Source organism: Gekko japonicus, unplaced genomic scaffold (genome assembly GCF_001447785.1).
Source record: "Gekko japonicus isolate JY-2015 unplaced genomic scaffold, Gekko_japonicus_V1.1 scaffold1761, whole genome shotgun sequence".
NCBI classification, from domain to species: Eukaryota; Metazoa; Chordata; class Lepidosauria; order Squamata; family Gekkonidae; genus Gekko; species Gekko japonicus.
The window spans coordinates 193,653-208,018 of NW_015163142.1; the positions used below are offsets into that span (position 1 = coordinate 193,653).

General features: G+C 41.2%; 1 protein-coding gene across 1 annotated transcript in view; it reads left to right on the forward strand.

The window, feature by feature from the left end:
• The window catches only part of DHRSX (dehydrogenase/reductase (SDR family) X-linked), a 176,376-nt gene that overhangs the window by 91,220 nt on the left and 70,790 nt on the right, over positions 1–14,366 (forward strand). The window contains exon 4 of the mRNA XM_015406989.1: positions 12,389–12,490. Coding sequence (XP_015262475.1) covers positions 12,389–12,490 — 102 coding nt within the window. The remainder of the gene's footprint in view (positions 1–12,388; positions 12,491–14,366) is intronic.

The window sequence follows — 14,366 nt, forward strand, 5'->3', positions numbered from 1 at the left end:
GATAAGCCCCTCCCCTCTGGGATCAAAGTTTGCCAGCCCTGCCTACGGAAGGGGGAGGTGCTTTCCCAGGAGTAAGGAATCAAGGACTGTCGCACTCTGGGCCATTGAGAAAGAAGCTTCACGGTAAGTGAATACAAATCTTCCATTCTATACCAGATGCAGTTTCCAAGTTGTCTTTAGATGCAGACTCATGAAAAGCACATGACTGTAGTCAAGCCTTGTGGTGGATCAGTATAGGCAGATATGTAGACCCCAGAAAAGGTGAAAGCTTTCAGAAAGCTCTTGGCCAAATGTTCCAAAAAACTCCCTAGCAACTATAATTCCTCTCTAATTAAGGCAGGGTCTATAATTCCAGATTTATCAATAATTCATCTCCAGTTAGAGCAGGGTCTAAAAGAACCCACAACTCTTAACATATCTTGGAGGGTGGGGGTAATTTTGTCTGTGTGTGCATGTGTGTGTGCTTGTGAGCCTGGAAGTCATAGTGGGGCTAGGACATTTCAGAGAGGTGGCTTTGATATTGCCTGTATCTGCATCCCGGTCCTGGTATTCCTTGGAGGTCACCCTTCCAAGTATTTGCTAGGGTCAGCTTTGCTTAGCTTCTGAGATCTGATGAGGCTTGTCTGGGCTATCCAGGTCAGGGCTAAGTCTTAACAGATCTTAATGGGTATAATTCCTGGTCAGAGAAAGCTGGACCCCATCTGATATGGAAATGTGACCCTCTAAAGAGCAGATGGGTTTGCAACTATCTTGAAGTCCCAGCCTCGGGGTCATGGCTCCACTTGGGCTGCCAACTCTGGGCTGGGAGAAAGCTGGAGATTTGGGGAGCGGAGACTGGGGAGGGTGGGGTTTGGGGAAAGGAGGGTCCTAAGCAGGGTATGTTGCCATAGAGTTCACCTTCCAAAGCAGCCATTTTCTCTGGGGCAGCCACGATCTTTGTAGCCTGGAGATCAGTTGTAATTCTGGGAGATCTCCAGACCCCCCCCCCAATCTGGAGGCTGGTAACCCTGCCACTTACATTTTTTGATTGCAGAGAATTTGATCTACACAGGAATAATGGGGGTGTAGCCCATTGCTGGAACAGGGCTGATAGTCTGTGCAAAGTTCTGCCTAATGGGTTTGGGAGCCTAGCTCTGGTGAAAATGATTCCTCATTTAATCCAAGGGTTTGTTAGATTTAATCCAATAACTACAAATGAGGGAGCTTCCCGAAAAATGAAATCTGCATGGTAATCCTGTGTTATAAGGAATGAAAAAGAATTAACTCCAGGCGTGATGAGAGATTAAACCTTTCCTAGATTTTCATCTTGTGGAAATGGTTGAATTCTGTTTCCTTGGTGAAATCACACAGTGTTATCCTGTGATTTTTTAATCCAAGTATACTGGTTTCTCTTCAGGTTATGCTAAATAGCTGTGAACTGGATTATTATCCCCCCCCCTACTCTACCCAATCTAGCATTTTAAATAATAATACCAGTGTTTAATGCTTTCTTTCCGCTTCCTTCAAAGATGGATGAATTCATGTTTTACTTTTCCTGCTTATGCATATAACCTTTACCATTGGAAATTCTAAGGTAGCTACTTAGATATAACAGTTTGATATAAGACTAAATTTTAATCTGCTTTTAATGTTTTACTGATGTATTGTAAAATCTTGGAATACTGTGAAGGTGTACTTCTTTTTGTATGACTGGTCTAAGGACTGTAGAAATAAACTGAACCGAACCTTTACCATACTTGTAACAGGATCTGTTTCTTTCTGTATGCTGCCCCCCATGAACCCTGTCACTTCATTCAACCAGGCATGATGCCTTCCTCCAGTCTCCTTCTTCCATTCTTGGTCTGGAGCAAGGCTTCAGACTTAGCTGAACGGAGGGGTAGGATACAAGCCATTGGCTGTAAGTGGCTCCATTTTACTTCTTTATTAGCCATCAGATTTGTTGTCAGGCAAAGTGGTAAATATTGATGGAACTCATTAAGTATTGGTTTTTGTCTGTAGCATTTTATGTTACCCGCCAATAGCACAGCACTTGGAGTGAAGTCAGCCTTTAAATCTCAAAGGCATTGAAACAGTCCTCTGTATGAAAGATAAATCTACAATGTAGTAACATTGAGCAGCATAGGATGCCAAAACAGATGGCAGGAGTGACAACATGCACCATGCCAGAACTGCTGGAAGGGCACTGATCAGAAATCTGAGCCATATTTCTCAGAATTTGCCATTTTGTCAAAATGTGTCTCTCTAGAACAGATATTCTTTCCCCAAATGTCATAATGCCTCCAGCACATATTCCCAGTGCATGTGAAGGACAACTCTTGATTTCATGTTAGAAATTACTTAACACTGAGAAATTGGAGGATAATTGAAAATGAACTTGCTAGAAAAACATTTATCCTTTGAACAATTATCCACAGCAAAAAGCCAATAAAACATTGCATTATCCTCAGTACTATCATGGAGGAATGTGTTTCTATACTAGAGAATTGTACTTTATATAGAAAAAGTAGAATACATGGGTGAGTGGTGTGTAAAGAAATGGGAAGGAAAGGTAATCAAAATAACCAAGATATAAACATATTAGAGAATATGGTATGTAAACTGAATATGTTTGTAAATTGAAATAAAAAATTATAAAAAAGAGAATATGGTTATCTCTTCATTTACAGGCTCAGTATAGTATTGTAGTAGCATTGAAGTATGATGACCTCAGATCAAATCTCTGCTCAGCCATGAATTAATTGCTTTCTTTCAACAAGACAGACTGGGGTTACTATGCAGGGGAAGGCAATGGCAAACCACCTCTGCTCCTGTCTTATCTGGAATGTCCTGTGGATGGGGTCACCACTTTCAATCCACTTTCTGTGCACTTTCCAATGGGTTTTAATTGTGTAAACTGGAAACATCTAGTTGGAAAGTGGATTGAAAGTGGATTATTTAGTGTGTGTGACTGGAGCCTCTGTGTAGGAAAGGTGGGTAAAAAAGGCTTCATGTAGGACTTTGCATAGACATCAGTATCGTAACTTCTTGCTGTTACCTCTTGTATAGCCCAAAGTTTCCTTGATTAGAAGATGGCTGCATATGTGAGCCATGCACAAACTCCTGTTACCTGAATCTGTACTGTAAAAACTGAAGTTGATGCCATCTTTAGTATATTTTGATCTATGAGCCCCCTGCTTTAGGGGTCATAGCTTATCTAAGATTACAACTCTTCTGGTAGAAATATAGTTAGTTCAATTTTATTGTATAGGGCCAATGGCCATTACAAGTGGTAGAAAATAATATACAATAAAATTAGATTAAGACCCTATAATAGTTACATTTTAAAACTTATTTCATAAAAAGGAAACCCTTTCAGAGATGTCGATTGTGTAGTAGAGATATAGTAAAACAGATCAAGGATTGAACATTTTGCTCTGACTTGTATTGCAGTCTTTGTGCAGAAAGTGGGCCAAGTGTAGCTCCTTCTGAGGATTCCTTCTATAATAATGTGGTACTTTAGCAGCAAGTTGAAGATGCCAGTCATTAAAGGCAGTACACTCTGTCTTACACGCATGCATACAAAAGGTTGAAGATGTACAGTGGAGCAGGCTGAATGGGAGACTGACAGTGTTTACTGTCATTTTCACCAATAATTTAAACTTCTCCATAAAGAAGATCTTCCTATTTAAAGCTAATTTTCCTCCCATTTCCTCCTCCTTTCGCCAGGTCTACCACCACCCTTAGAAAAGCTCTCTTTCAATTCTACTTAGTGTTAAAAAATTTTTAAATGCAATTGAAATGTATTAGCACCTGCAATTTATAGGTGTTTTTTCTATGAAAGATGGCAACCTCAGTTTCTCACTTTTTCTTTGTAACTTTCAAATAGTTCTGAAGCAAGTCTCTTGTTTCTTAAGTAATATCCTTAAATTTAACATTGCCATGGCACTCTGACATGGTTTGTTTGGTTGCTTGTTTATTGGACTTCTAGCTGGCCGGCCCTTGTGCAGTAAGTACAGTACAATAATCAGATCATTGGAACAATAACATACAGTACTAGCCAGAGCTAAAATGAGATGTCACCTGAGGCAGTAACCACACAGTATCTGTGTGAGGTTGTGCAACTGTGCAATTTATAAAGCTGGTGAGCCTACTGCTCTGGCCTCTTCCTTTCCCCCTTTAGCTTGTGTGTGAATCTTGAGTTTTTTCTTTTCTTTGTTGGTAGGTCCCAGGTATTTTCAGGGAAGGAGGGTGTAGAAGAGGTCCTTCTTCTGTAATATGGGGTAGATTCCAAAATATTTTCTGGGGGCAATTTTCTGATCAAACCTGAGATGTAATGTCGACCTTCCCTATCCTGATCTCCTGTGGATATTTGCTTTTACTGTTAAAGTTTACTCCACACCCCAGAATATTTTAATTTTTTTCTTTTCCTTTTTTTTGAGTGATATATATGTAGAATGTATTAAATAAACTTAAATTTATATTTTAAAAAATAAAGCTGGTACACTGTACAATGAGTGGCAGAATGGGAGGGGGAGGAGAGCTGGGGGAGGCCAGGTTAGATTGAAGACCTCACTGCCCCAACCGTATGACGTATGCCTAGTGGAACATTTCAGTTTTACAGGCCCGGTGGAACTGAATAAGGTTGCATTTAGATCAGAGCTATGCAACTGTCAAGTTTTAAGAGCATTAACTTGATGAATGTTTCCTGTTTAAAACAGGAACATTAAGGTATGGGCAACATCATGTAGAGCAGGTGGTTCTTGCGAAGTTTCATGAGACACTAAGCAAACATAAGACAGCTGTCCATCTTAGCTCCCATTGTGTCTGTAATGGGCTAACACATTAATTTTTTGTCCCCCCCCCCGGCTTTATGGCTGTGGAATCATTTGTGGTTTCAGAAACCTCTTGTGTCTTTGCTTTGTAGGGCATAGTGAAAGTACCTTCTTATTTAAAGAAGCCAAATTTGCACTGTTTTCATGCATCAGGGAAAATTCCAAACGTGCCAGGATGCTTTATTTATACTCTGTAGCTCGAACAAGGGTTGTCTTGCAGATAGGGTGCCACTCACAGTGTCCTCCCTCTCTCTCAGTATCTCTGAATGGGTGCTGAGTGCAAAGTCTCTTGCTACCCCCCCCCCAGGCCTAAAAGTCTGGTGCTGGTGGCTGCTATGTACAACAGCAGTATGTCGCCCACCCCTGTGTACTTAAGTCCTTTTCTCTGTGCATCTGCTTTCAGAGGTGAGGCCAGTGGTGACTTGAGACAGGACATTTTCCATGGTAGCATCTCACCTTTGGAATGCCCTCCCTCCTGAGGCTCAGCTAGTGTCTACTTTACTTCCTTTTTGGCGCCAGGCTAAAACACATCTTTTTACCTAGGCTTTTAATTAGGGGTTTTATCTTATTACCTTTTAAATGGTATGCTTCTGTTTTATCGATAGGTTTCATGCCACTTGTGTTTTGATGGCTTATGTTTTAATATTGTGATTTTTAATTGTAAGTCACCTCAAGCAGAATCATGAAGAGGCAGCATAGAAATATTCTAAATAAATAACATAACATAAAACAGTTCCCATAACTAACATGTCTGCACAACATGCGGGAAATATGAAGTCACAGACTTATTCTTGTTCAAGGGTTTATGAGAACTGAGAGTAGATCTGGCACCTCAGGAGTCAGAAGCACCTGCTTGTCCTGTGGTTATGGATAGATTCAGATTGCTCTTGCCTGTGATTTGTGACGGGTCCTTGGGAGTGTGGAGGCCCCAGCTTGTGCCCTGGAACTGTGTCCCTTCTTGGTTTTTATAATCATCCTGGGAAAAGCTATTGGAGCCATTGATAAAAAATGTAATTTCTCTTTGACTAAGGGGGCCTTTGAAAGAGACCGTTATTAAGCATTTGCTTGAAAGCTAGAGATGAAGTGGGCAACTGTAGGCCACACTCCAGTTTACCTTTGCTGGGGAAGGTGATAGAGTGTGTTGTGGTAGAGCAGCTCCAGAGGTTCTTGGATTACACTTCTGCCCTTGACACATTTCAGTTTAGTTACAGGCCTGGGTTTGGAACTGAGATGGCTTCAGTTGCACTGGTGGATGATCTTCATTTAAAGTTGAACAACAGATAGTCTTCTCTGTTGATAGTGATGGCACTCAATGAAATTGCTGAGCAGTCAGGTTAGAATGGATAAAAGGAAGTACTTCTTCACCCAAGAGTGATTAACACATGGAATTCACTGCCACAGGAGGTGGTGGTAGCTACAAGCATGGACGGCTTCAAAAGGGAATTAGATAAGCATATGGAGCAGAGGTCCATCAGTGGCTATTAGCCACAATGTATGGATAGGAACCCTCAGTCTGGGGCAAGTGATGCACTGTATTCTTGGTGCTCGGGGGGAACAACAGTGGAAGGGCTTCTGGTGTCCTGGCCCCACTGCTGGACCTCCTGATGGCACCTGGTATTTTTGGCCACTGTGTGACAGAGTGTTGGACTGGATGGGCCATTGGTCTTCTATTGGCTTCTCTTATGTTCTTAATTATCTGCAGCTTTTGAGGCAGTTGACCACTCCATTCTTATCCATTGGTTGGAATATGGAATCTTGTGTTACAGGAGTGACGGTTTGTCTTTTTAGTATGATCAGATACAAAGGCTCCACCAGAGGAGCATCATCTACTAGGTGGGATTTGTCCTACGGAATGCCACAGGGTTCAACTCTTTCACCCATGCTCTATTTCCCTCTCTTTCCAAATAGATAGATAGATATGAGGCTGCTGAATGAGAATGCCTGGAGTTTTGGGGCTGGATCATCTACCAGCTCTATATTTCATTATCTGAGCCTCTAGATGTGTCAGTCTAAGTTCTGAACTAGTGCTTTGAGGCCATAGTCAGATGGCTAAGGCAGAAGGAACTGAAGCTGATTCTAGACAAGATGAAGTAATTCTGGTAAGGAAGGCTGATGGTGTTGGGGGACAGGATGGAGTGGAGTTGGCTTTTGCAGAGCAGGTTAAAAGCCTAGGGGGAGTGGACCCATGGGCCATAACTTGCTGTTTGAAAATTTTGTTGGCACAGTGGCCAGGAGTACCTTCTGTGACCTGCATCAGGTATGCCAGTTCTCTTAGACCCAGCCATTTTGGCCATGCTGATTCATGCCTTTGTAACCTTTTAGTTAGACTACTGTAATACACGCTGTGTTTGGTTGTTGAAGACAACCCAAAAACTGCGGCTGATCTAGAATACATTTGCCTGATTGTTCTTGGGGTCTGGCTGATGGGGACATATTTTGCTCATTTTGAAAGAGCTACATTGGCTGTCAGTTTGTTTTCAATTTCAATTCAAGATGCTAGTTATGACCTTTAAAGCCCTTCTGTGACAGACAGTAAATGGTTAATGCTGTAACAGGATCTGAGAACCTTGAATGACAGGGGATTCAAATGGAATTCCAGATGAGAGAGTCAGTTGGGGAGTAATACTTAAGAACTGACAGCTGACTGGGAAGGAAGGCTAAGGGAGTGAGAGGATCAAGAAGGATCCCCATTCAGGTCTGAGATAAATAGTTCCATTTAAAGGGTGGTGATCCTTGTCAAGTGGTTTTTAGACCCAGCCATTTTGGCCATGCTGATTCATGCCTTTGTAACCTTTTAGTTAGACTACTGTAATACACGCTGTGTTTGGTTGTTGAAGACAACCCAAAAACTGCGGCTGATCTAGAATACATTTGCCTGATTGTTCTTGGGGTCTGGCTGATGGGGACATATTTTGCTCATTTTGAAAGAGCTACATTGGCTGTCAGTTTGTTTTCAATTTCAATTCAAGATGCTAGTTATGACCTTTAAAGCCCTTCTGTGACAGACAGTAAATGGTTAATGCTGTAACAGGATCTGAGAACCTTGAATGACAGGGGATTCAAATGGAATTCCAGATGAGAGAGTCAGTTGGGGAGTAATACTTAAGAACTGACAGCTGACTGGGAAGGAAGGCTAAGGGAGTGAGAGGATCAAGAAGGATCCCCATTCAGGGTTGAGGGAAATGGCTCCTAGAAAAGGGTGTGTGTGATCCATATCCAGTCTAAAGGAAATTACTCCAAAAAGAAGAGTGTGATCCTTAGATAAGGAAGGAAACTGGAACTAGTGTGAATGTTCCCACCTTCACCAACTTTAGTTTCTGTGAGGCAAAGAGACTTATGCTTATGTATTTAAGCAGAGACTGCCAAGAAATCTCACTTCTCAGGTTTTAAATACCTAACTGAATAACAGAAACAGTTACTTGTTTGTGACAAATTACCTAGCGTTTATTTGTATACAAAGTTACCTCATTCCTCTTGTATGTTTACCTCATGTCCTGCACCTAATTCCAACCTGATCATTTCCCATCAGAGTTAAATAAAACAGTTTGTTATTTTTGAACTACCATAAGCCTCTTGTATGCCATTATCAAACCAGGACAAAATGAAGGATTTTAGTCTCTCCCCTTAGTTCCCTAGGCTGGGTGAGCATCTAACAGTATGTATTCAAATGAATGGGAGGGACAGCCAGAGAGAAACCAAGAAGACGAAGAAGGGGCTGCTCAGTGAAGAACACAATAAAGGGAAACTCTGTGAGGCAAGGTGAAATCATCATACCTTCACAGCCTGGAACCCACATTCGTAAAGGACTGTTTTTACCCATATGTTCCTGTGCACCACTGTGGTTATCAGGCTGCCACCTGCTGTCTGTTTCATCACTCAGGGTGGACCATTTGGTATCAGCTGGGGCTTGGACCTTCATCATGGGTCCCACACTGTAGAACGGGCTATCTGAAGAGGTGAAGGGAGCTCCCTTGTTGGAGGTCTTTAGAAGGTACTGAGAAGGTACTGAGTCTTGCTGGTTTGCCCAGGCTTTTTAGGTTCCGAATGGGAGGCATCTTATAAGGTAGAGATGAAGTTATTTGGGTGGTTGTTTTTAATCTGTAATGTTTTTATTATTATTTGTAAGGTACCTTGAGCCAAGAGGAAAGACAAGATATAAATATTGTTAAATGAATGAATGAATGAATGAATCAGGCCCGTAGCCAGGATTTTTAAAGTCGGGGGGGGGGCTAATTGAATTAAAGGAATACCTGGCTCCTAATCAAATTAATTCAGGGGAGAAGGCCGTGATGCCCTGGGCTGGATGGGAAGTCAGGGGGCCTTGCCAGCAAGTCGGGGGGGGGGGCTAGCCCTGAGATGCTCCACTGTAGCTATGGGCCTGGAATGAATGAGTGGCTTTTTTCATGCACTGGCTGTGGTCTTGGCCTCATTTACACACAGAGCTCATGTTGGCAATTTCCACATGGTTTATTTGCTCTCAGCAGCACTGTGGTGCATTCGTGCACCTCCCAAGGGTTTTCCCAGCGTTTCTTCAATGTTTCCTAACCCTGCTTTGCTATTGAATGGCTGCCGTGTGGGTGGAAAAGTTTGGATTTTCCTGGTACCACCCACCTGGCAACCATTTTCCTTGCCCTGTTCCTGTGATGGCTATTTCTGCCCTCAACCATTGGGGGATTTTTTAAAAAAATCAGCTATTGAATATTATTATAACAATATCTATATCAGGTTATCTGAAGCCTCTATCTCAGTTCATTGTGGATATATGAAATGAAGGGAATATTTCCACTCTGAAAGGGTTTAGAGACTTAGTTTTAAAAAAAATATTGTTATAATATTCAATTGCTAATTTAACCCCCCCCCTGAAGGGTCCCTGGTGGCCCAGGAAATTGACCATAGGACTGGGGCAGGGAAACTGTGGGGCAGTGTGCCATGTGGAAGCACCGTTGCCTCCACACTATATCAACAACTGCAGCAGCAATGGGGACACTACAAAAGTCTGTCCTTTTTGTGGAAAACATAGTCATCAACCCACAGAGTTGTCATTGCCAACAATGAGATACACGAAGACATTTGCAAGACTTCATCATGTTGCTGTTTTGTATTGTTACTTGGATAGAGGGCTTTCAAGCCCTCATGTTCTGAAGGGTTTTATGGACCTTCTCTAAAGACAAGACAGTGGTCTTCTGTATGGTACAGTTGCTGTGACTTTGGTTTTGTTACTCCCTCATTACCATGGGAACAAAATAGAGTGCTGTAAGCTGCAAGTCATGGGAAGGATGAGAGAAGGGCAACAGAGTGATGCTCATGCAGCAAGACTTCCCTGTCTTCTCATCCTCCTAATCCTTCCAATTTTGTTCCTGGGTCTGAGGCCATAAAGGGCTTTGAAGGTCATACCCAGCATATTGAGCTGAACTTGGAAACAATCCCCATTCCTCACTGGGAACAGATAGTTAAATGCAAAACCATTGTCTTTGGGTGAGGATCTGGCAACTCTCCACAGGATCCCACTCTTTCTCAATGATGAATTACTGTGGATCGACTGCAAAAATTGTACCATGGTGGGATGAAAGTATCTGTGAGAGTCTACATCTTATGTGCTTTCTACCCACAAAGGCTGCCAGTGTTAATTGCATTGCTCTTATGAAATGTGTTGCCTAGGTAAGAATGACAAAAAGCATTATCAATAGCGAAAAAAGAAATAGAGGTGCATTTGTTGCTGCATGTGTTAACGTCTGCAAAGAGCCTGGCTCTGAATGGAATTGATTTTAAAACAGAGGGTAATTTAGCAGCATGTACTACTATAGTTTCCATTTTTAGATACTATTTTCTGTTCTTCATAGAGTCCCCCCCCCTCCCCCGGGAAGTTTTAGACCCACATAGCAAAGCAGAGGACAAATTTGATTTAAAAACCCATTATGCTAACCAAAGTTGGAACATAAGCAATTGCCATTATTAGTAATAATGAGGACATGAATGATTTGAAGACTAATAGGCGGGTAAACTGAAACTGTTAGGCATGAAGTCTGACTAAGTGTATTATAATGAGGGCTAAATGGGAGAGGTATTGCATTTATTTGTATTCTGTTTCTCCCGCTTGCTTTCTTTGCCCAGAACAAATTATGCATTCAAAAAGTCTTCTCTCATCATGTTGATAATAAGCCATACAAGCCATTCTGCCTATTTCATTATATCTGCGATAACCGTTAGACTTGATCACAGCTCTTAAGCCTATTTGCTCAGAAGCAAGTCCCACTGAAGTCACTGTTGTGGTTCAGCCAAGCCCTTAGTTTTGTTTATTTCAGTGTGGAGAGCTACTCACACAGGCCCCCCCCCCACACACACAATTACAATGCTGAAAGAAGTTCTGTTTTTAATTTATCCGACCTGGGTTCTGTGCTGCTTTAAAGGAGCTTAGGGAGGCATTGAGTGGAGTTTGCACATATTTTAATCCTTACAATGACCATGAGTGTAAAACAGGCAGTAAGATATTGATTGGTCCAAAGCCATCCCAGTAAACTTTATGGCTAAATAGAGGTTGAAGACAATATCCCTTGTCCACCGTGCCACAGAATAAGAGATTATTTATTTTGTTCATTTATACATTGTCCTTCCCCCTCCCTCAATTGGGAGACCCAAAACAGCTTACTTGTTTTCTACTCTTTCCTCTTATCCTCCCCACAACCCTGCAAGGTAGATGAGCAGTTAAGATTTTCTGAAAGAATATTATAGATATCACAAATGCCTTTCCCAAATCATGTATTTCTGGGCTAAATATTTCTTCCTCTGATAAGCCTTAGTGCAGTTGATCTACAATTAAATACTTCATTTAGTCTTTCCAAAATAATGTACAGGCATGTAATATGTATACATTTGTTTACTCACAAACGTTTTCTGTTCACATGGTGAAGGCGAGTTCCTCTGCTTATTTTTTATGCTGGTGTCCGAGGCCAACAGGAAACATTTCTAAACCATTCTATTGCATCTCCCTCTCTCTTTATTTTGAATTCCAGTCTTTGCAGTCCCACTTTTAAAAATACACTGAACTCTTGTTGCATTTAATTTTTGTCCCTTGCTGTCATGGTCATTTAACTTTGCATATTTTTCATGTTATTCCTACTGTAATAGCTCTGAGTATGTGTGCGTGTTCAAACAAATGTTGATATTTATTTACATGCTCTGTATACACATTTGCTAAATGTGGTCTCATGAAACAAAGAAACAACTTTGTATGCAGTTCATACATTTTAAAAGAAATTGGCAAAGAGTAGGTTCAAGGGGCCCAAATTTACCATTATTATTATTATTATTATTTTAAACACCAACAAGGGCACTGCTTATGTAGGACAGTTGTTACAAATTGTGAGCCTGCAGCCCCTTAAAACAGAGTAAAACTAACAGATTATGCGTATGTGCCATGAACTGTGTTGGCTTGGTATACAATATTCTTAACTGAAGGTATGGAGCACTGTGGATCTACACATAGATCAGTGTAAGGCTACAGGCTGTGGGTTCTGTAATCATAAATTATTCTGTTTTTCTTTCAGTTGATTTGACACTGTTTTTTCTTTCTCTTTCAGTGGAGTTTTTATACTGTGATTTGGCTTCCATGAAGTCCATACGTCAGTTTGTTCACACATTTAAAGCGAAAAATTGCCCTCTCCATGTCCTAATTAATAATGGTGAGTTTTCTTGAAAGGTCCCTACTGTATGAACTTCCACATACTGAATTTGTACTCTTGATTCATGTTTTTCCCCTCTGTTTGCTGAACAAAGAATACAATCTATTTTTCTTACAGAGAGTACATGCCTGCTTTGTAGTAGAATTATCCCAGCAGGTATAATATTACTGAATTTGAAAACTTGTCCACTAACAATATATGAAGGAATAATTTGTGTGTCATCTCAGGATATAATAGCAAAGTGAAAATGAAAGTCAGTGTTGGGAATTATTTGGGAAGGCATTGAAAATATATGATATAGCATTTTGAATACTATGTACAGAACCGGTTCCTCCATCACAGAAGGATTCCCCCCCCCCTCATTTTGCATATGGAACAGAAAAGAACACTCAATTTCTTTGTGAGCAGCGGGTTTTTTAATTTAGGAAAAAAAGATGGTTTAGGGAGGGAAACAACAGAGTTTTATACAGTTCTGGAATGTCTGGAGAGAGTTTTCATTTAAATGCTAGAACTTGGAGTCACTCAGTATGAAAATAATCAGCAGAAGGTTTAGAACAAATAAAATATAATACTTCCACTCAAATATATATTTTTATTTTGATAATGGAATTGACTGTCAAAAGGAGTTTGGATGGTTTTCAAGAAGGGTTAGACAAACTCATGGAAGATAGATCTATCAATGGCTGTTAACCATAATACTCAGAGCTGAAGAAAAATGGCAAGGACAGTTTCCTTCATACACTGTTAATGGGCTTTCTGGAAGCACCTAACTCACTGCTGTAAGAAACACCATGCTAGGCTAGATGAACCTTTCATATCATCCACCAGGGTTACTGTAACGTTTTTAGGAGCATAATACTGTCAGAGGTCAGAGTGCTATGCTACAGGTTGGATTGCCAAATATTTGGTGTTTGATTGGAATTTCAAGAAACTCACTGTTGTCTAGGAAGTCATCCTGAGTCAGGTTGGGGTGAGGAGAAAAGAGAAGTAGAAGTAATGACACTAGAACAGAGTTCTTAAACTTAATTGCGCTCCCAAAGGTACTCTGTAATCAGGATGACAGTTTGTTAAAAGAAAAGTTCTGTTTGGTTGACACTTCCATGGTGTCATGCTGCTGATGTTCCAGAATTCTCTGGAGAATGACTCATCATATAAAATTAAGGAAACCTGCCCTGACCTGGGTAGCCCAGGCAAACCCTATCTAGTCAGATCTCGGAAGCTAAGCAGGGTCAACTCTGGATGGGAGACCTCCTTGGAATACCAGCAGTACTCAGGAGGTAGAGGCAGGCTTTATTCAGCCACCTCTCTGAATATCCTCCAGGCCCCCAGTAGGGGTCAATCACCAGAGGTTGCCATGACTTCCAGATGCACACACAGACTCACACACACAGACACACACACACATATAAAAAAGACCAAAATTAAGGAAACCTAAAGAATTTAAATGGTTTAAAAACAGGTTTGCTGCTAGCAGATTTTCAGTTTCTCTTCAGTATCTTTATACATGTCTGTTGCCTCAGATGGACATATAATTAAATTGTCTGTCTGGGGGAGGGAGTGTGAGAAATAGGAGATCCAATGTTGTTTAATGGTCACCGTTTCAGACTAGGATCCGGGAGACCCAGATTCCAAACCCTGCTCAGCCATGGAAACTTGCTGGGTGACCTGGGGCCAGTCACTGTCCCTTCGTCGAATCTACCTCACAGGATGGTTGTGAGGATAAAATGGTGGAGAAAGGTAATGAATAATAAATAAAGCTGAAAACTGGGTGGGGTGCAGATAAAAGAAAGATTGTTGAGTGGGAAAGAGAGAAAGAAGCCGGGAAAGGGGAGAGGATATAGGGTCTACTAGGAGGAAAGACAGATGAAATAGTGTA